We start from the raw sequence: 23,276 nt of genomic DNA, 5'->3' as shown, positions 1-23,276 counted from the left end.
ATGCATATGCACGCACGTATACTAATCAAGTTTTATCAAAAAAATACAATCATTGTATCATTTTAGTGAAATTGAAAAACACCATTCTCTACCACATATTATTATGTAGCGTATTAATGAGATTTGGCGGTGCATTCACTGGGACGCTCACTGGGAGATTCACTGTCTAATTGAATTGCACTTAAGGTATGTGATATATCGCATAGTAATGTATATACGTGACGTGTGAATCCCTTATACATACTATATTATAATATCCATATAAATCACGATCTATTTTAAGTAATCGCAAAGTCGTAACAAGTGATTGTTTTCCCTATGAGTATCACAATATCTTCTGAAGGAACGTAAGCCTGCGTTTATTAGATAAATTTATGTAACAAGTATTTATATATATACGTCTTTTTTTTTTAAATCATTTATGTATATATTTATAAAGATATATGTATGTATATACGTGTTTTATATATTTGTGTATAATTGTATATAATGTCGGCGTGTGTCACAACCTGGAGCTGTTAGATATTCTTGTATAAAATTAAAAAAGAAACATTCAACTATTCGGAAAGACAACATTTAGTCGAGATAGATATAATATTATGGAGACAGAGGGACATAGAGAATACAGGCTTAGCGAAATTAATAAGTACGGGCTATGTACATATGTACAACGATAACAATTGTTCATCAGGCGTTATAACTATAATTGTTATTGCTATTTACTGTTATATTAATCACTATTAACCGTCAATCGTCATAGATAATATTATCATTACTATAACGTATTAATGTTATCACTACAATTTAATTACCGTTAAAAATAATAATAATAATAATAATAATATTGATAATATTGTAATAGTACATATATTATTACTTTATAAAATAAATGTTATTACAAGTGTTATTGCTATTGCCATATGGTTATGATTATTAGTGTTACCTTCGTCATTGCCAAGGAAATATTTATTGATAATTTTACCCCTATTATGCTGTGTGTAAATACATCTTAAAATGAATATTGTCAAATAAAAGAAATTTTTTTTTTAATAATTTGATATTTAAAGATCTGAATTATTGCATTTCTGTAACTTGGTGAAATTCTGTCGAGAAATAATTCATCGTAGAAAAAAATGGGGGGGGGGGAGGAATTTTAGTTAACATATCTATAAATATATAAACCGAGTAAATGAAAAAACAGCATAATGATACAAAATTCACTGTGGAATGTGTAAAATGCATAATGTAAGAATGCGTAACAGCGTAGAAGAGAATTTTCAATTATGTGGGCGGTGAACGTTGAACGAAAGAGAAGAGTAGGAAAAAAAAAAGAAGAAGGTGACGTATATACTGGCAATTTACGGACCTTTGATGAAACGGGATCTCTTCAACGATCGTAGAATATTTATAAATACGTAAATATTATTAAATATACAGTCGTGACGCGACGCGAGCCCCGCAGTCTGTATCTTTCGGCACTTTATATACCTTTAATACCACCTACGCGTCAAACAGCTTGTCTCTCCAGAACCATTATTAAGCCTATACCTCCGAAATTAGTTGCTTATTTCCCCATAATATTTGTCACCGATAATGATCGCGGACTAGGTTGACACTTGCCGACGTATTAAACAAACTCTCGCGTTCTCTGAGCACGTAAGCTCGCATAATTTATATCGAATCTCTCGAGTGAAATTTTCCACTCAAAAAAAAAAAAAAAAACAAGACAAGGGGGGCGGGGGGAGGGGGGAGGACGGTTAAGCGGAAAGAGGAAAAAAAACGTACCATGTTCTACGGAGACGCGCGATGTTCGCCGTGATCTCGCGAGAACCGCGTTACCTCTTAGAAGTACCTAAAAAACTTCCACCCGGGGTGGATCAAACCTCAGAAACCGTTAAACGTGCACCGTCAGTACCTGGTGAGGCCCCGCCTGGCTGGTCCCGGGCTGTTGAAGAGGATAAGAGGGTTCCTGAAGCCGCGGTTTCGTGTACGGCTTGTGGAGTCCTTCTTCGTAGCTGAAGGTCGCTGTGTTGTTCCTCGTCTCGGCGCTGGGGGGTTTGTAGAGGGGTGGCAATCGGTGTCGACCCTCTTCCGAGACCATCTCAAGGCTCTCCTCGGTGGGGCCCAAGGCCCCGAGCGAGGCGCCCGACAGGGGTCTGACTACGGAGACGCGAGGCTCAACGGAATCCTGATCCTTGAGGGGGTTTGCGTACCTCCTGAGGTTCTCCTCGTTCTGAAGATTGTTAGATTTTTCATCAAGGTCGCCTCGGTGTCGGTGAAGCGAAGTTTCGCTGCTCGTCGTCGCCGTGATTCCGGACCTATGTCGAATCGAACGTATGTACCAGACGCCGCCGAGAGCGGCGAGGAGGAGGATCGTCGCCAGGGCGCCCCCCAGTACAGCGAGGTATCCACCACCCCCGGAATTCGCGGTGTTCGGCTCGCTGAGCGTGGCTGTTTCGACCTTGACTTCTAAGACAGAAGCCAGGGCGACCTGCCTGCTCACCGGCCTGCTCAACGCCTCGCCGAGGTCCCTTGCCGCGGCTGAAGCTGCCTCGGAGAATATCGTCACCTCGACGGTGTCGTTGTCACCAGGTTTCAGGTCACAGAGCAGGACGACGGATTGGGGGCGTCGTGGATCGGCGAGCAGCCGCCTCAGCCTGCGACAGAGCAGCTCCACAGACGTCCCAATCACCAGGGTGTCTCTTCTTAGGAGGATGGTCAGTTTCGAGCAGGTCGGACCGGGGGTCGCTTGGCCGGGCCAGCAGGAAGGGGGTGCTGGAAGAGCTGGGGGGCCAACCCTTCGCCCGCTCTCGACCGGGCGACACTCGCCCCAAGCCGGGCACGGCGGTGCCAGACAGCTCTCGCCAGGCGAGGGCACGCAAACTTCATGGGCCAGGCACGAGGTGCCGTTCAGACAACTTCCAGGACCGCACCAGACGTTGCTGCACTGATTTTTCCCGTTCGTGCACTCGCAGAGGTTGCAGTAGTCGTCCCAACTGGCGGCGACGCAGCCGGGTCCTCCGGGGGTCCGCGCCTCGCACTGGGCCCCGGTCCTCCCAGGGGGGCAAACGCAGGAGTAGCTCGCGATGCCGTCGATGCAGGTCGCCCCGCCGACGCAGGGGTCGCTCGCGCACTCGTTGACGTTTATCCTGCAATCGGGACCGGTGAAGCCCGGGGCGCATTCGCACCTGAACCAATTCACACCGTCGACGCATCGGCCCCCGTTCTGGCACGGTAGGGGCTGACAGTTGTCGATGTCTCTCCTGCAGTTCGGACCCTCGAACCCCTCCCTACATACGCATCGGTACCCGCCGTCCGCTGTGTTCACACAGGTCGCTCCGTTCTCGCAGGGGTTGCTGGCGCAGGCTGGCGCGGCTATGTGGCACGCCGCACCCTCCCAACCCGGGGGACAGTGGCAGGTGAATCCGTCACCCCGGTCCTGACACGTACCGCCGTGTCTGCAGGTTCCTGGCTCGCAGTGACCGCCCCGCAACGCGCACGTCTTGCCCTTCCAGCCGCCGCGACACGTGCATGTGAAATCGGCGAGACCGTCTATGCAGGTACCGTTGTTTCGACAAGGTGCGGTTGCGCACTCGTCGACATCTGTAAATGTGAAAACAAACCTCGGTCAAACGGAGATAATTACAAGTTGGTGGTTACATGCTGTTGTTGCTGTAGCCGAATATACCACAGCGTTCAATCGTCGATTGGTGGAATTTCACCTGAACCGATATAACATCCATTGAATTTTACCGCTACCCAAATGTGAGGAGAAAAGAGGAAAAGAAAACGCACCTTGGTCGCATAGATCACCGGTCCATCCCTCCCTGCATATGCACTGAAATGAATTGACAAGGTCGACGCAGGTGCTGCCATTCAGGCAAGGATTTCCTCTGCAGTCGTTGATATTCTCGTGGCAATGAAGCCCGGTGTACCCAGGATCACACGTGCACCTTCCGCCGCTGCATTTTCCGCGACCACCGCAGGGCGCCCCCTCGCTTCCGCATCCAAGATCGTCGTCGGTGAAGCTGAAGTCAGGATTGTGAGATGCGGGTTCGGAGCAATTTTTTCCCTGCCATCGTTCCGGGCAGTGGCAGTAGTAGTCGGCCTGGGTGTTGAAGCAGGGTGCGGAGTTCCTGCATGGATTTGGACTGCAATGATCGCGATCGATCTCGCACTGATAGCCAGTGAATCCTACGGGGCATACGCACTCGTAGGAGTTCACGAGGTCGCGACACTCGCCTCCGTTTTGGCAGGGTTGCGAGGCGCAGTCGTCGATGTCGACCTCGCAGTCCTTCCCCGAGTACCCGGGCGTGCACGAGCAGTGATAGTCGTTGACGAGGTCGATGCACAAAGCACCGTGCTGGCACTGGCCGACGCAATCGTTAATGTTCCGCGTACAGTTCTTCCCCGTGAACCCGCTCTGACATCGGCACCTGTAATCCCCGGCCAGGTTGACGCAGGTCACAGAGTTCTTGCAGGGCGACTCCTTCAGGGAACACTCGTCGACGTCGAATTGACACAACGTCCCTTGCCAGGCCGACGGACAGTTGCAGACGAACTCGTTCTTCCCGTCGACGCAGGTCCCCCCGTTCTGGCATGGCTGGGAAGCGCACTCGTCGATGTCGGTCCCGCAGTAGGGTCCGGTGTATCCTGGCATGCATTCGCAGTGTGCCGTCTCCCCCGACTCTCGACACGTCGCCGCGTTCAGGCAAGGATTCGAAGCGCAAGGGTTGTCCACCTTCTCGCACGTCGGTCCCGAAAAGCCGTCCGGACACGTGCATCGGTACTGATCCGGAGCTGTGTTTTCGCACGTTCCACCGTTCTGGCAAGGCTCGTGAGTGCCGCAGTAGTTCAAGTCCTGGTCGCAGAGGATTCCACCCCAATTTGTGTCGCAGATGCACTGCCAACTCGAGCCGTTGCAGTAGCCGTGCTTGCACCCCGGGTACGGGGTACACTGGTCGCAATACTCGCCCCGCCATCCTGGACGGCAGTTGCACTCACCGCTGACGTCGCAATGGCCGTGAACCGGATGACAGCCCTCCTTACAGACCGCTGTAATCATACGTGGAGGTTAAACGATGCTGATTGGAGGAAAAAATGGTTTGTAGGTATAGTGAGGAAGGAAGAAGGGGAGGAAGGAAAATAACGGCATTGTATAATCTTGATATAATCAATGAGGAAATGACGGAAGATGTAAATTCAAGCCGCATGGAAATTGAGAGAAGGCCGAGGCCCCGTACAGTATATGTATGTACATTGTACATGTAGGTGCATCATCGTTGGATATTAAATGCAAAGGCGGAAGTAACGATTAGCCGGCAAAGAGAGAGCTGTTGGATTAACGAGTACTCTATTGTATGACGAGATCTGGCGTGATCGTGGCTATCTTTGTATCATCGTATGACAAGCGTCTAGCCGTCATCCATTAAGGAAGACGGTTCAAGATAATATATCAGCTACGTACATATGTATACAATACCGAGTATGTACGTACACACGACACAACACGCGCTGCGTATACAAACATATACAAACAAGTTTTATCATCATCGCGTGTGTATATATATATATATATATATATATATATATATATCTATATGCTGACAAGAAAGGCAGATACTCCTCGAGTGCGTGCAACTTTCACCGAGAGATGGTTTATAAACCGCGATCAATAAAACATCCGTGCTCACATCCTTCATTGGCAATGGCAGAGCCGCAATCGGGATTTTGTATAGGTAGAACAATTAACAACCTGCCCCGCGGTAATCAAGACGTATAATGAAATTGAGCCGTAGAGGAAGTACAAGGTATAGTTACTCAGAGCGTCGACCGGCAGTCGGACTTACCGGTTTCGCAGTTGGCGCCTTTCCATCCGTGGATGCAAACCTTGTCTCCGTTGTCGTCGCAAGTGTAATGCCCAAACTTGTCGTCCCTCGGCCTGCACAGCTTGGTGCACGTCGCGTTGTAATAGTGCTCAGCGCACTGGACTCGCACCCTGTAAGCCAGATGGGCGTTTCTACCCTGATGGTTCAAGGTGTGCCACGCTGGTCCGGGCAGGACGAGGCCGCTGTAGCTAGCCTCGTCTATCACACCCAAAGTAGCCTCGTCTCTCGCCTGAAGGATCAACGTGAATTGTCTCTGAAAGCAGAAAATGAAAAGTGTAAAATAGAGCCATGAACCGGCTGTTTCCGGAGTTTTATCACACTTGACCATGTGGCGAATTCTTTTTTTTTTTTTATTCATTTCTTATTTTTATTTTCTAATTTTTGCTCTTTTTAGTCGCGATCCGTGTATGTACCGCTCTCCGTGGATATAAGCATGTAACAGTAAATACAGCGATCACATGAATTAGCATAAGAGACCCAGCGCTGCGGTGTTTGGATTTTGAGAGTCGTCGCGCGGTTCCCAGCCTCGACTCGCTCGCGAATCTACCTGCCTATATCGTACACGCGTGTGTACCCACTGTGCCTACCTACTTGTTATGGCGAAATAGCTGCGCGCGAGGATACGTGACCAGGCAAACGGATTAGGGGCATTCGGTACGCCCGAGATGTTCAAAATTATGATTTAAAAGGGTTCCTGATGGCCATTGGCTTATCGCTACGGTCATCTGTGCGCCTAGTTAGTGCGTGGACACTGCTGCGTCCGCACGCTCGACGTAGTTGAGAGAACCTGATTGAAACCACCAATCCAACCGATCCATCCAGCAGACGTGAGTGACGGCTGCCTAATGTAATAAATGAATTCCAATCATGCAACGCGACCGGCTCTCTCCAGCTCTCCCTCTTTCTTTCTCCTCTATCTCTCTCTCTTTCTCTCTAACTCGCGAGCCAATGTAGAAAGCGGTAAAGATGGCAGTCGAAGATCGTTCAATGAGCGAAAACATCGGTAATTTATTGAAATTATCAATCACAGGTAGTCGGTGCAATCACGGGCTGAGATGATACCTTGGCAGCTGTTTTCGCAAGTCTCGTCATAGGAACTTCGGACGCTCCTCATAGACGCACCAGGCGATCCTAACTCGGGGCGGCCGATCTCTTCGGCTAGGTAATGAACGCGGTGTGCTCCTCCTCGGCTCTGACGTTCACGTATGAATCGCCCACTCCTATTAATTAGGTATTACTAAGCAAGCCTGCGTGTGCGCGACACACAATGGATGATACATTCATCCATCGTATGGACGATGGTCCCGTACGTTACGGTGCTCCGGGAGTGCTCGCGCATGGTGTTCGCAGGATGGTAAACGTGAAGTTCATTCGGCGGGGGTACCTAGAGTATATGAACGCTAATTGGTGTTAATTGGTGGCTCGCTCGATGCCTTCTTTCCCACGCCCGCCACTTTGATGCTCATCGTCTTCTTCTCCCTCTCCGTTTCTCTCGCTGCTCTCCTTCTGTCCGTCTTTTTCTCTCACTCTCTCTCTCTCTCTCTCTCCCTCTTTCCATCCGCGTCTTATGCACACCTTGTAGAAACATAAATATAGGCACACGTGTTCGGATCCATCCCTTGGCTCGAGAATCGCTGCCCTAGCGACTTCACGATTGAACCCAGGTTCCCCTAACCTGCAGGAATGCTTTTTGTTTCCCGGAGAGGCCGAGCGCTCGCCGGCCAGGAGGTCCTCGACGCGTTAATTAGCCTCGGCAACGAGAGGAAGGCATTAATTGTTCACTGGGTTACGGCAATGCGAGGCTCTTATCACCGGGTGTCCGGCCGCTGCGAAGCCTGCGTTTAACCAAATCGACCACTTTGCTTTCAGAGCTTTCGGATTAGCCACTGAGTCGGTTGGTCAGATATCCAGGTGAGGTTGGATTCTGTTGGGCTAGGTTATTTAACGTGACGTATAAAGGCTTCCAGCTGAGATCCTCGAGTGCTTCGAGAGACCAAATTACGGCGAGCGATTCGGACAAAGGATCAAGCTGTGCTCCAAAGTTCCCTTCAGGACGGCCCTTCAAAAGGGTTGTCTTATTCTATGCCGCTGTGAAAAAACTGGCTTCCGGTCTCAAATGCGGTTGCTCGAAATATTATCATGAAACAACTGTGAGCGATAGAATAGATCCGCCGTCACACGGTCGTGATCACCGGTAAAAACCTTCTTGTTCATCCTCTATCGCGTGGTATCGGTCTGAATATAACGGAGAAAAGCGGGACTATCGCATGCGCGACAAGAAATTGTAACGATCTAGTATAGGACAATCTCTCGCGGTGAGATGCTGCGATGAGAGGAATCAATAAAACGAAGTCATCCCATTTTACAGCCCTAGTTATGGCCGTCGTACTCGCACAGTAACGAAATTATGTCGTAGATGTAAATTGCTTTTTTGGTACCTCGGCCTCTGGGATACACCTCATTACTCAGACCGAACACCGTGAAAACTAGATTCGGTTATTTTTTTTTCTTTCTCTCTCCCTCTCTCTCTCTCTCTTCCTCTACTACGCGCAGGTAATATTTTCAGCCATGATGCATGCGGTTCGTGGAGCTGTTGTTACCATTTTCTCGGCCCAAACGGTGCGGACTTGGATAACATTAGAGTTGACTTTGACGAATGGAAAAAGATATCAGATTCGGTCATTCAAAGTGATTCTATAGATACCTCAAAATCTCGGACCGTTCAGTTTATCGATCATCATGAATTGACGACGCTTACAGAGACCGGTTTTCAGTCAAGTTTCGAGTCGATCGTTGGTCCGATTTAAATTTCTAGGTTTCCGATACAAGTTGCGTTCACACAACCGTGATCCTCCAAGCAATGCGACAAGCCTCTGGAACCGGAGGTTCAGTCGTCTCACGTGTCATTCGACATGTCCCAGGTTTCGCGGAAAGGACGCGTTGTTCACCGTAAGCGCGTAGGTAACGCTGTCGCTTCGTGCTGCGAAGGTATTCGTGTTGGCTTCAACCTGTGGGCGTGGGTACCCGGCACATAGTGCACTGTGCTTCGAAACGCAATGCGGTAGCTAAGCCGCGTCTGTCAGTGCACAATGGGCGTCAGTTTCGGTCTCGGTGATGCATGGAGCGACAAAATCTAATCACGTTTGTCCTTGAGGATTGACTTTCGATGGAAGGGTTTTGTCGGTCGGATCGACCGATGTAAGATCTAAGAGTTTACATGGCCGTTATATCCTGCACGATGATCGAGAACCGAATTTTTCTCTCTTCCGTCTTTTTTTTTTTTTGGCCTCTTGTGTCTTTTTCTTTTTCTCTCTCTCTCTCTTTTTTCCATCCGCCCACTAAGTGCTTCCTATTAATTATATTTATTACAGTTGGGCATGCGTACACTGGTTTGATTGACGCGGGTTCTCTGCTCGCCTTCAATGTGGTTGTGGACTTAATTCCTCTTTTCAAGTTTACGCCTTTACAGCGCTCCACACTCCCTCGCCACACTCACTCGATTCGTTAATATTATTCCTCGCCGAACACGTCGCGTAGGCATAATGGCGTTTTTTTTCCTACTTTTTTTTTCTCTTACTCGAATGCGTGCGTGTGTGTGTGTGTTTTTTTTATCGCCGCTAATGGAATCGACTTTATTCCTCAACTGGGTTTTAAGAAAAATTCAAATTCACCTCGGCGCGTGATGAGAAGGAAATCAAACATAGATCGTTTTTTGAGTATTGTAAAACGATCAAGACCAACAAGATGTTCTTGGAGAAATAATTCCGACGATTTCATCACTTTTTTTCGTCGTATGACGCAGGTATACGTATATACATACTTACGTACGTGTCAGAAATATTGACTTTGGTATAACACATCGATCGACCCGAGAACATGATCAATTTGTGAACTTTGAAACACCTAACCGAAAATAGAATCATATCTAACGGTTGAGAGTCGAACGAAGCTGTAAACGATAAAAGCACACCACGTAGGTACAAGTCGATTGCCCGAATTGTAACGTATTTCGTGATTACTTGATCCTTGTTTATTTTTCTCGAGATTTGATCTCGGCAGGGCCACCCCGTCGCAGTATTTGCCGGTAATTAATGATTTCGAGGAATGTTTTTTGCCCCTTTTTCCCGTGCCTTCAATGAAAGAAGATTCCTTCGGTCAAAGAGGATCCCGCGATGCTGCGCCGAGGAGTGCAGTGGGCGGCCGATGGAGTAGGTAGGTAGGTAACCGGCTGTGGGGGCCCATACCTGAAGCGCAGGAGCGTAAGAAGCGACATTCCGTCCATGTGTTAAATATATACCTAGACGGTGAGCTGCCGAGACTCCGGTGCAACACTGCGCTGCGCATCGGGGCCCGAGGGGTCCGAAGAGGCCGAAACCGAGGGACCCGGAGGGCCGACGAGAGCTAACTAAAAAGTCTTTGGTATGCGGTCCGCGAGGCTGGTTCACACACACGTCGAGGCTGGATATTGCCCAAACCAAAGCGACATTCTACCTCAATTTACATACGCCGTCATACAGGTGTATGTATACATGCATGCGAGGTGTATGTATTACAGGTATACGGAGGCAATGTGTGTATATCGTACAGGTATACCCGCAGTCATATCCACCAGACGCGGGTGCGTGCCTCGTTCATGTATTAAGTCAACACACCCAGCACCGCACAGGCTACGTTTCAGAGAGATGCAGGCATACACCTGTTGGCTCTCCTGAGTCACTGTACGGTCCCCGTGGGGCCCGCGGGGCCCGCGGGCCCCTCCGCCCCCTGCCTTCCTCTTCATCTCACTCGTTCTCCGGTCCTCGGCTTGTCCCGCGCGCCACTCTATGCTAATGCGTATCCTATCTCGCGCTCGTTTGCGTTATATGCACCTTTTGTAAATCGGTTATCCATGCGCTGCTGCTGATGCTGCTGATGCGCGATTGCAGTCGCACGCCGGATTCTCGACAGATATACTCATGTAATGCACGGTTAGGTATACAGTTCGATTGCGAATAATCATAGACGCCTAAACACGCCTGAACAGTCTGCAAGTGCAGTTCGCCCCTAAACGATAATAATGGTAATGCCTTCCCGCTACCGGTGTTTCCCTCTCCTTCTGACGTCATGTGATTGATATAATACGTAGAGGCGACGATATTAGCCACGCATCAGTGCACATTCATGAAATGCCTGATCGTTGAGGTCTAGGTATTAGGTACATTATATTACAGTTTGGCTCGTGGTTATCGCACGGCCATTGACCTCTCACTAATAGAAAACCACGGACGTTTCGCACTCTGCGTTTCTGGCGCGTCAAGGAAAGCTCATTTTCAAGAGCGCTTCGTCAGAATGAGGGCCGAATCGGCGAGTACCAACCTATTCTTCGTTTCTCCGTAGCGCGAAAGCGCGATAAGCGCGACTACAGCGAGGAAGCCATCGATCACCCCCGATCAGCTCTGCCGATCGGGGATTTCGGGCCCGCCATATAAGTTTGTCCAATTAGCCGGAGCGCAGATCGTGAGATTAGCCAAGGCGATCTTTGTTCGAGAGAGGTTTTGGTTTCTCTGCTTCGTCTCCTTCTCTTTCTCTGAACAGCAGCGCGCGGGTCCGAGTCAAGGATGCGTCAGGCAGAGCGCGCCTGCAAGCATCGGCGATATCTGCAGAGAGCGGAAAACGCGCAGCTGAACAAAACTGGCTCTCGCAGTGTGTATATACATGTAGAATACAAATACAATACAATAGCGAAGGACTGATAGGAAGGCATCCGGGTCATTATCGCCCCGACGGCGACGTCGGCGTTGATCCCACCCCCCGAACACTGCATGGTTAGGCTGCCCGGACTTCTGGAGCTCGTGGGCACTTACCGCTGCAGGCGAGCTGAAAGGCGCGCGGTTGCCTCTTCGTCAGCGCAGCGCAGCGCAGCGCAGACGGCTGCATGCACTGTTTACTTTCCATATTTCTCATATTATTATCATTGTTGCCCGGGACGCGTTAATAATTTGATTAACTCCGGACGGTGAGACGCTAACTGGGCGAGCAGCGGCCGAGGAGGAATATGTGTAAGAACAAGGAGCGGAGGAGGTGAAGGAGGCGGAGGAGCTACGTAAGTAAGCGACCCTTTCGGGGTCCGCTCTCGGCGCTCCTCGGGGCCTCTTGGAACTCCGGAGCAATTTGAGGGTTCGCGTGTATAAACACCGCGAAGTTCGGTCCTCGAGCCCCGGTGGAAAGGGCCGAGGGGAGTACCAGGACCACTCGGGGACCGCGGCCGAGTTATGAAATATACAAACACAAAACCTCTTCAAATAATCTTCAATGTGTACTTTAATATTTAATGCGCGCTGCCTGCCGTCTCTTCGCCTCCCCCGAGCCCCCGGCCACGGAACCAAGTCTCTTCAGGGTCTCTCCACAAGTCCTATACTCGGACATCTTCTACGAGTATTCTTTCTCTCTGGATTATAATATGTAGTCGCCGCTTGTACACTCTGCGTACGGTAAATTTGAAAATAAATCCCATGCTCTTCCGTCGCAACTAGGCGCTGTTTACACCAGTCGGTGACAAGTTCTATAATTTAATCATCATCGCTCGATACCGCAACTCGTTTTTAAATTTCCGTCTACATCCGTGGGCGGCATGAGAGTTCTCACGTGATCAGGGTGCATTGCGACACCAGATCGTTTACGGAAATAAAATTCCCCGACTTTTCTTATTGAGAGTAATTTTTTTGGGGATCGCTTTCGTTCCTTGGCATTCCCAGGTGTAAATAAATAAATAAAAAATTTCCACTTTGAACTTCAGTGAATCGCCTTCCTGACACGGGGACTCGGAATGCACAGATCGCAGCCGTGTTCCCGTCTCGAAGGAAGCTAAAGCCACGGCGGCACCGTCCAGCAACCCCAATTAGCCCTCAATTAGAACATGGGTTCGTCGACGTTCCTGGAGTCGCGTTACACGGGCGTTGCGTTGCGCATGATGCAGCATCTTGTATTTCCGCGAGGGTTACACAGCAAGCCGGTGGCAGAGCAGCGCGAAAGTCTGGATCGTCGACAGTGGGGAAGGGGTCAGAGGTCAGAGTTCAACGGAGCGGACGCGTCCGGAGAAAAGAGAACAGCTACCGCGGTACCCGGAGTAAATATTGTACATATGGGTCGAAGAGAGGTGAAAGAAAAAAAGCACATAAAATGACACGAGAAGAGAGATATAAGAGTAATTAGCATTTCCGAGTACTTACAGTCCATCTGAAGGTGAAGCGCAGCTGAAGGGTGACCGGCTCGCTTAGGGTGAATGTGTTCTGGCCCAGAGCTTGACTAGAGACGTTGCCGAAACTGCAGGAACCGATCGCCGTCACGTTCGACTGGTACTCCTTCAGGCACAGCCAGAATGCCGTTGTGCAGGGCGTCGCGCAGGCCGGATAACCTCCACCCCAGTTTTCGCCACCGCCGCCGCCTCCACCACCACCGCCATCGGTTCCTCCACCGCAACACCTCCCGTCGACCAGGGTGCCCCTGTTGTTCGTCAGCGAGAGAATCTGCACCTCGAAGAATCCGGTGGCCGTTGTCGCCTGTCAAACAAATAAAACGTCTCTGTTATTATGCTGCGTTTCGACAAGTGAGATCAATTTTTATCGTCAATCCCTTACAGTCATCTCCTATTTGCAAAAGAAGTGGAATAAAGTGTCGTGTTCCATTTGCATTTCTTGGTGAAATTTGGCAGGTTGGAAGCTTTTCGCGTAGGTGATCTCGAATTTAAATTCACAAATTATGAATGTGTGAAATAGTGGAGTAATTGATCTAATCAAGTGCGAACGATTTTTAAGATCGCTTGCGAATTAGATACACTGTGCATGTAGCTTCGATATTGTTATTCGGATATTGTATTTGAAGTCAACACCTCGAGTCACTCTAGTAAATGCAGTTTTCTAAAGACTGCATGTACTATCTGCACATTTGGGGATACCTAACGTTTTGCATGCACCATTTCAAATCCACAATCTCAAAGATTGTAACAACAATGAGAGACCCAAAAAGATCTTGATCAATGGATTATAGTGGCCGTCGGGAAGAATCTTCTACTAAACTGATCGACAAGAATTGATGTGAGAAGAATTTGAACGAGTACTGAAGAAATCGATTCATACTTCCACGTAACATGTTTACAGAAATCTAACCACGTAATTTCGTACACCATGTATCAGATATGTGAATGTATGTATAATGAAAGGATTTGGAGTAGCCTAGACGGGTTAATTACGACGTGTATGACCGTAACACGTCGGTTTCTAACAAAAAATTCTTTCGCAGCACGGATCCTTCCGTTGAACACATGTGCACGGTGAAAAGAAATCGGCAATTTGCGCAATCCGTCGGAGTAATTTTCGTTCTCCTTTATGCTAATAGGGTTCGTTCAGTCGCGGTTGTGCGCTATGTGCAGGACTCGTACGTGCCGCGAGTGTAGCGCTCCGTGTCTGTCTGCGCATCGCGCTACATAGACGTAACGAAAGGCATAGAAGCGTCTGCAGCACGATGCGCAGTACCGTGTATAGGCTAATAGAATATAGACTATATATACAACGTGAGGCGAATTTTTCTCTCCTCGATATTCTTTCTCTTTTTGTTCGCCGCGATATAACCGGTACTGTAGAAAGTGCACCAACGCGGCCGAGGATCGTCCTCCCGTCTACCGCTGGACGGCTTTTAGTTTCCACAATATATTTCACCTCCGCATCACATGCATGCTTATACCTACGTGTACATGTGTAGTAATACGCGATATCTGCGGCACGCCGCTGTAGTAAACGCTTTGTACGTAGCGGGTGTCTGCAAATTTTGCCGAAGAGGTCATCAAATCTTACTGATTGCCTCTCGCACCGCATACTTTGCGTGGACGTATCTCCGTTTCACTGTTCGTTAATCATCGTTAAATATCAAGCGCGTAGTTACCTTCGACCTTCGTCGCATGCGTCAGTCTTACCGTGGTGGTGACGTTTTTAAATTACAAAGAAACGGCGAAATCGGAGAACGCTGCCAGAAGAGGACGAAAATTTTGGAGCAAGGCGTCTAATTATCATTAGAAATCAGCGCTCTTTTTTCTTCTCCTCCTTCTCCTCTACTCGTCTTCTTTCCTTCGAAACCCTTCCGACGGGTCACGGTCGGCGATTTTATGATACCTACACATTCGCATCTCGGCTAAGCTCGTCAAACGATTGCTTTCCTCGTTCCGACGGGTGTCAAGGAATATATGCACCGCGCATAATTCGCAATTCGCGCGCAGGAGATATCGCGTGTCTGACTGACGGCGAATAATTGGCACGCGGGGTGCGAGCGACGCACGATAGGCAGCGCAGCGGGGAACGGCGCTCTCGTTGTTGAGGTTGCAGCCGAGAAAAAATTGGCAACACTTTCTTCCCCGGAAAACGAGGCGAACGGCGTCGTCTGCTTCCTTGCGTCACCCGGTACGTTTAGCGCCGAAGCGCTGCACACATGCAGTCGAGGCAGCCGCGACTCGTGGTATATTACAAAGCCAGCCGTTATTTATGTACCTGTTGCACCGCGGCGCCCCTCACGTACCTGTGCCCCCCTTGTATACGCCTTGTTCACCCGTTCCTGGAGCGATGGTGTAAGTCGGAGAGGAGCTGGAACCTTCCTTTCCGCATAGCCAGGGTGCAGCGAGCCGTACTTGCCAGGCTCTCTCGGCTCCGCGTTGCGTGTTACGTTATAGGATTGTAGGTATAGTCAGTGTGCGCAGCGAGGTCTTCCTCCTCTTCGGTATCCCTAGTGCGCCGAGCATCTTCTTCCTCGTCATCTCCTTCACTGCCGGTTCTTCCAGCGCGCGAAATCAACCGAAATTAATGAAGATCCGGCCGGGCGGGTTCAACGATCCGGAGAATCGATTTATACCCTAATTGAGGAGCAATTAACGACACCGATCATGCTCGGCCAGCCTCGAAGACTTTGAACGATCATTGACAGCGGACACGCACGTGCGATGCGGAATACCAGACGTTTCCTAATCAAAGTTCACCATTGCTTGGAGGAGATGAGCTGGTGTAACGATATCTCCTGCGTACGTCATAAAAACTAGGTGCATTGCACAGGATGTTCCGGAGTAAATTCGAGCGCGGGAATATAGATGCGCACGGAATGATTTACGTAAAGGGGTTCACACACACCCACCGACCAACTCTAACGTCAAAGATCTTAACGCTTCGTGACGTTGACGTGTGGCGCAACTGCATGCTTAATGTAAACACAATACTTCTCTCATACAAATATTTTTGTTTCGTGAAAAAGCGAGAACCCAGTGTCCAGGCTTGGCCGATGAGAGGATCTCAGCACCGGTGCGTGCAGTGTCATCAGAAGAAGATGAATAATAAGAGGAAGAATATATTTGGTCAAGACCATTCATATGAGAAGACGCGAGAAAATTGCTGGACAAACACACGGGGAATGGTTTCTTATTATTATAATTATTATTTTTTCGGCAAAACGACTGCGCCTTCTCGATATTACTTTTAGGAACAGGTACACCTTGTAATATTAAAGAACAACACACGAGTCTTGTCACTGAGCATTTTACCGCAGTGCCACGAATCGAGCTTGACCATTGAAAAACACGACCATCGGAATCTGTTCAAGATTTTCGATGGAGAATTTCCCAGTAAATGGCACGAGCTGATGACCGATGAAACGAATTTATTTTTACACCATTCAAAGCTGCGAGACTCTTGGACATTAAAAAAGAAAATTGACATACATACACAAGCGTATGTGGACAAAGTTTTCTACCGAAGACTGTGAACAAGTGTCAGCGTCTAGATTTCCTGCCGACGACGAGACAAATCGGTATATTCTGTTCCTGGGAAGAAAAATATACGACTTTGGCGTGGCAAGGAGACGCGTACAGATGAAGAGTGTATAATTTGTGAGTATCATACGCGGCGCGATGTGAGGTAAGGACGTATCCATGGCATCGAGTTAAGAATCCAAAGGGAGAACAAGTGACTCGTAAATAATCGGTGCTGTGTGCATTGAGGTTTCTCACGGGGAGCCGAAGTAGGGGAGAGGACCAACCGGAGTTATATCGGGTCTATCGAAGTTTCGGTTTCAGTTTTGAAAATCCGTGAGTCTCGCCTTTCATCTTCCTCTGGACCAGCTCCTAAGTTATATCCTAGGTAGTAATTACCGGTGGCCGCTACCTGCCCGAAACGGAATAGGCCTGCCGAATAGCATTTAATTTTATACCATAGGCGGTTGTATACACGGGGTTCTCGTATCTCCGGTACGTACGCCAGGCACACAGAGACGCACACAGAGGAAGGTACGCGTCTTATACGCGACGCGAACGATCGTCGTGAGCAAACTGTGCGAGGAGGCATGGGTATAAGAGACCCGATGCGATGGGTCCGGTACCGCAGCCCATATATCTCTCGCCGTTAAAAGCGAGCCTATACTTATGTTCCTGCTGCTACCCGATCGACCCCCGTCAGAAAAGACTGCAGCATAGATATCTAGCCATAGAAATTGACCACAAATTACCAAAATAATTAAAAATTCTTTCTCGCGGTAAACCGAAGGCGGAGTTTGAGCCGCCATACCTTCGCAGGCAGGTTGATACGTGCGCTTTTCTTTTTTCAATTCAATATTCCGACCCTTTTCTCCTCGAATTTCAGACAGCGTGAATCGGCTAGGGAGTACAGTTCCTTTTCTTTTCGCCGATCGGCTACGAAGAAAGGATCGTCTGTCCGTTTGTCAAGTCCAATTAACGGCTGGGCTCGTAGCCCATTGTTTCGTCAGAGCTCGCCGCTGACGATTGCGTTGTATAACCTCGAGATCCAACTCCTATATATCCATTTCCCGGTTCCGTTTCTCAGAATCCCGCGAGGAGGAAGGCTGCATTAATATTTAACGGCTTCTGCATCGAGCCTCACGGCGCAATCGTTTATACTTATAGTATATAGCGGGTAAGCATTGCGTTCCTTTATTCATGGAGTGGGTACGCAGGCCTGCACTACCTGCGAGATTTTCTCTGGAAATCCTGTCTTACGTAAGGGAGCGGGAGGCTGATGTGAGCTGGAAAGGCCGCGGATCGGCGCTCTGGGACACAATGATTATTCTTCGATCCTAACGCCGCATCGTTCGCCTTGAGAGACCCGCTGCAGAGGCTGGAGCTCCTCTCCCGCAGCGCGTGTCACCCCGGCCAAGATTTACTGTTAATCGAAGAATCCCAGCGGAGGATCATTCGCGGTAAAAGGTTATCCAGTGCTGATTACGAAGGTAAGTAGGTAGACGAGTGCAGTAAGGTGGCAAGTGATGTACGCGCGGTAATTAAAGCTACCTTGTAGACTCGTTGATGATGTAAATGATTGATAATAATAAATGGCAAAGAAAAATCATTCGCAGTAATAGAAATCTGATAGAGATTCCCGGAGACTCGGAGAAGGTAAGCTGTAGCTATACGCTACACGGCTGTGTCATACGGGTGAGTATAGAAGAGGTGGGAGAACCGATCGATCGGTTTCTCAAACCTCGAACTGTCGGCGAGGAGACATACGATACGCGAAACAATGCGGGAAGGTAGAGAGGAAGAAAGAGAAACGGAGAGATAAACAGACAGAGAGAGAGAGAGAGAGAGAGAAGGAGAGGGAATGACAGGAATTGAACTGTACAGAGTGCGTACAATGTACAAACGCATACTCGACGCGTCGGAATCCGAACCCTTCAAATTCGACCACAACTTTCGAACGAGGTTGGTAAAATGAATTCGTCGGATCGTTGAGAAAAAGAAATCGCCGATTTTAGACACGTGATAAAATATCCCTTTCTTCAGACATATGTTCCTACGATACAACTAATTTTCCATCTCTATCGGAAATTTTTCGTACTTCCGATCCTCTTCAAGGGGTTCGGACTCCGATACGCTGGCATCCGTAGAGGAATGCCGCAAGGAGATAAAGAACTTTCAAACAACGGGGAATAGTTCACGCGCAGGCAAAGTTTGTTCGAGTTGCGATACGAGCCACCGCCGCAGAGGCCACTGTGCGGACAGACTCACGAGCTGCAAGATTTCTTTGACGGCATCCAATTACCTACCTGCCTACCCATACCTCCGAGCATCAGGTGGAGGTTGTTAGCCCTCGAGCGACCATCGCTGAGATTTCTCCGGGCCATACGAGACCCGCAAACTCTGTAACCAGGAGCACGCGAATCAACAATATGCACTGGTCCCAGGGGGTCGCGACTGACTGTCTCTGGTTTTACTCGTTTCTAACATTTCGACAAGTTTGGTCAAACTGATGGTGAAAACCACAGTTTGGCACTCAGAGTCGCATCATCCCTGGTCCATGATAGTCCAAAAAAATTCGTAAAGACGTCTGTGACGTATTAAGTGGAGAGCTCGCTTCGCAAGGGCCTCTTTATTACTACGGTTACAGGCTCTTGGTAGCCGTTCGGATTTCGTGCTCGTGTAAATCGAGGATCAGAAGCGTGGTTAGAGCTGAGAAAGGTGAGTATCGAGTGCAGGGAGTTAAAGCGAAGCGTTTAGCTCTCGGTCTTCTGGTCACGCGAGGTAGAAATAAAAATTGGCCCTGGAGGCCTTCTCCTGGCGAGTAGCACGGTCCCGTGGTAGTCACAGGTGCTCGGCTCAGCCGCGTTCCAGATGAATCTCTTGCAGGCCTCGCGTTTGGTTGCCGTTGCCGTTGCCTGATCTCCTGCGCCGTTTTTTCTGCTGCGCAGCGTTCGAATGGCTCACGCACCCGTTTGGGCCGAGCACAGTGTATACCGATGGATGCAGCAACCCGATGAATAACGACGCGAAGCGAGCGATGCACCTAATCCCCTTTTCGGGCTTCCAATTGACCCGAGACAACGTATCAAGCCATCAACCTTCCTGGGCCCATTTTTCACAGGCCAGCGGATTACGCGGTGGCAAATTGACCGAGACGAAGGCCTCTGGGCCTAACTGTATTCCCTCGTATTCGGAACAGCGATTGATACGGGTGAAAAAAAATTTTCCCGTGCACTGATCTCGCGTTTTTACTCCCGCAAATCGCAGCCGCGATCAACCGCAGAGAATTACGCGCTTCGTCCGGATGATTCGACCGAACGATACTCGCTTCTTTTTCTTTCTCCTTATTTCTGCGACTGGCAATCAACGGATGTAATCGAACCGAGCTATCGAGGTTTTTTTACCTCATTGTCAGACGACTGAAAGGGCCCCACATTCGCTGTACGACGAATCGTGGTGAAAACTTTTGCAAAACGCGACGGCACCTGCTTAGAGAGGATCCCGACCCCGGTGAACAATCGGCCGGGTCCCAGGTCAGAAGGCACATTCTCGCAGCCCTATTCTTTCGGGAAGAATAGACGTGCAGGCATACCTATTTAAGGAGAGAAGAGAGAATAAATGTCGCCCGAACCTGACCACATCGGTCCCTCAAGAATCGATGTCGAGACGACGTTTTGTGGGAGGACGAGGAAGGGGGGACGGACAGTGGCAGGTCGATTGCGGGAACGAAACAAAATACAATGGGCAGAGATCGTGAGACTCGCGTAATCCGATTCTACACCGACACGAGCGCTGTTGTGTGCGGTGTTCTCATTGCGGGTGCGGGATTTTTCGGGCCAAAGGATTCTCCCGTTCGGGCTCGGAGAAAATCGACGTGGGACGTAACTTGGATTGGATTTGGATTAAATTGGGAGCGAGGGGCGGACAATGGGGTTAGTATGGGCTGATAGCGTACCTGTATGAGGTGGGCGAGGAACAGAACGAATGCAACGGCCGCCCGCATGACTTCCCTCGGGGTCCCTTCCACTACCGCATCACCACTCAATGTTTCTTCGCCTCGTCCGCGACTGCAGCAGCTTACGATATCCTTGCACTCGTTTAACAACGCCGTTCAGAATAGGCGAGCGTCGATCTCTATCCGGACGCGCAAGTGTTCGTCAAGTGACGGAGAGATCCTCGCATGCGGAATACGAAAGTAGTAAAAAGCGCGACGAAATCAACCTGCACTGAATAACGGTCGCTCCGTATCATCACCACTTCACTCCTCTCGTCGTCTTCATCATCACACGCATCATCATCATCATCATCATCGTCGTCGACGCAAAACCACCCACAAACGTTGCATCCACTATCTACTACGCGTTGTCACGTGTCGCGGGGACCCGGGGGCGGCATCAGACGGCGCGCCCTGCAGCCCCGCCGACGGAAACCGCGGAACCGGACACTTTTCACGGTGGCGCGGGTCACCCACAACCTGCACCCGAGCTGCGGCTCCTCTCGAACCGTCTTATCGCCCGACGAACTTCCACCTGCCGTCCACCCGCGCACGTGGGGACACCACAGTTATCGCCGACGTTCCACCTTGCGGAACCACCTGACGCTGCACGGCTCTTCGTTGCTTCCGCCCTCTTCGTCGATCGTCGGCAATCCTTCAACCCCTGCTCATCTCACTCGTCGTATAAACGCGCCGAAGGCAACCTGCACCAGGTAGAAGACACGGCGTGTACAAGCTCTCCTAGAATTGCTTATAGAAAATCGCTCCCACGGCCCGCGTTCTACTTTGCGGTACTGCAGGCCGCTCACTACTTCACGACGGGGGGATCGAGGCTGAGGGGTAGGAGTGCCGCTCTTCTTACAAGACACTTAGATTTGCAAGTAAAAATTTGTCGGGCGTCCGTCCGTGCGAGAAGCCCTCCCCTTCCTTAAACTTCACTAATCCCCAACCCCTTCCGACCGAACACACAGGGTATCTCGTCGAATGTATCGTGACAGGGGCGGCGGATAGGGGCGCGTTAAAATCCACCCCGTATCAACCGATCCTTCCGTAAAATATCCAGCTACACTGCACCGATATTCTTGTATATATTTTTAAATACAATTATATCTTTTCACACGCACTAACAGATATAAGCTTGTGACATATGTACAACACGTTGCGGCATCATCTCCACGTGCACTGTTATTTATTATATTATAGTTTTTCCTTGATATCTTATTTTCCTTTTCCTCCTTTTATACGTCACACTAGGTGCACCATAGAGGGATGACGATCCCTAACTTCCTGCAGGCAACTGTCGTACTATATAATTTTCACTCTTTGATCACTGTGCAGCGAATTACACACGCATTCATATTCTGCACATTATAGAGTGTGTAAATGTATGTACATATATATATATAATATACTGTACATATATATATATATATATGTATGATCACTACCGTATATACAATACAATATATGTGTATATATATATATATATATATCGTTCGTTACACCGGCAGGCTTTCACGTTATATTATAGCTGCGGCACAAGAACTTGCCGGACGGTTAACTATACATACAGAGAGAGAGTCAGGCGCGGCACTGCCACGGGGTCTTCGCGACGGTTGCTGCGGGGATACTGAGTCGGAGCCGCAGGCCGGCCTCCGGGCCTCCCCCCCCCCCCTCCGTCCCCATCCACCCCCTCTTCCACACCCCACCTCCGGGGGCCCCCTCGTCCTCTCCTACCGGCTCCTCTCTCTCCTCGTACCCCCTGACAGCACGAATACTATTGCGCCGGCAGCATCATCCACCACCATCTCCATGCTCGACGCCACAACCACTATTCAACTATACTACAATAATTCCCTGCATCCCTGTAATGCTCAATCTAAGGTGCACGATGACATGTGATACGCGAAGGTGTGCGTCACACGCTTTTCACGAATGAATCCTGCTATTCGCACACCGATTCAATTTCCTGATATCTTGTACAATGGACGCTCTTCCTGCATGCGACGGGGATGCGTTGACTACGGATTTTGCAGGTATCGATCATCCCCGCAACGTTGATCCCTTTCTTTTCACATCCGAAAATTACGGCGCATAGAGAGAAGCCCTTGATGCAGTCGCCCCGAGGTCGGGTACCAGGAGTCTTGCCCGTGGTACCCGGGGATCCTGCTTCAGGAGGAACATGTCCGGGTAAATACGGCGGTAGCTGCACGCGATGGTGTGTACGGCTTAGGTAGGTACATCGCATCGCGCCGGGTCTATCTATTCTGCTGTTCTGGCGTGGTCAACGGAACGTGGACCAACACGGAGGCTTGCAGCATATCGGCTCGGGATGCTAGTGGAATTGATGCTGCGCGGGACCCGGGCGGTCGGTCGGTCGGTCGTCTCTCTTCCTCCAGTCCCCTCTCCACGGCGGCCCTGGCTGACTCGGGGCCTTGCGTTGGCCGGCGGGCATCATGGCTACTCTGGGCTCCGTCTTGCGGCACAACACACGGCGGAGAGCCCGAGGGTCAAGGAACTCCCTCGGGAACAGGTTCACCCCCCTCCACCCCCCGCCCTATACCCCCTCTGGTTCGTACCTTAGGGTTTACTTATTTTCTCTTATTACGACGGATCGTGTCTCTCTCTCTCTCTC

General features: G+C 49.7%; 1 protein-coding gene across 1 annotated transcript; it reads right to left on the bottom strand.

Annotated features, from left to right (window-relative positions):
- Positions 1 to 1,734: 1,734 nt before the first annotated feature.
- On the bottom strand, positions 1,735 to 20,951 carry LOC124405546 (protein jagged-1-like). Its single transcript, XM_046880549.1, has 5 exons — positions 20,603 to 20,951; positions 13,097 to 13,426; positions 5,850 to 6,141; positions 3,796 to 5,055; positions 1,735 to 3,603 (listed from the first exon to the last, which is right to left on the bottom strand). Exons 1-5 carry the CDS (start codon positions 20,648 to 20,650, stop codon positions 1,895 to 1,897), a joined length of 3,639 nt encoding a protein of 1,212 aa, XP_046736505.1. The 5' UTR covers positions 20,651 to 20,951; the 3' UTR covers positions 1,735 to 1,894.
- Between the last annotated feature and the right edge of the window lie 2,325 nt (positions 20,952 to 23,276).

This window comes from Diprion similis, chromosome 4 (assembly GCF_021155765.1).
Source record: "Diprion similis isolate iyDipSimi1 chromosome 4, iyDipSimi1.1, whole genome shotgun sequence".
NCBI lineage: Eukaryota > Metazoa > Arthropoda > Insecta > Hymenoptera > Diprionidae > Diprion > Diprion similis.
The sequence above is the reverse complement of the archived record's forward strand: the minus strand, read 5'-3'. Positions and strand labels throughout refer to the sequence as shown.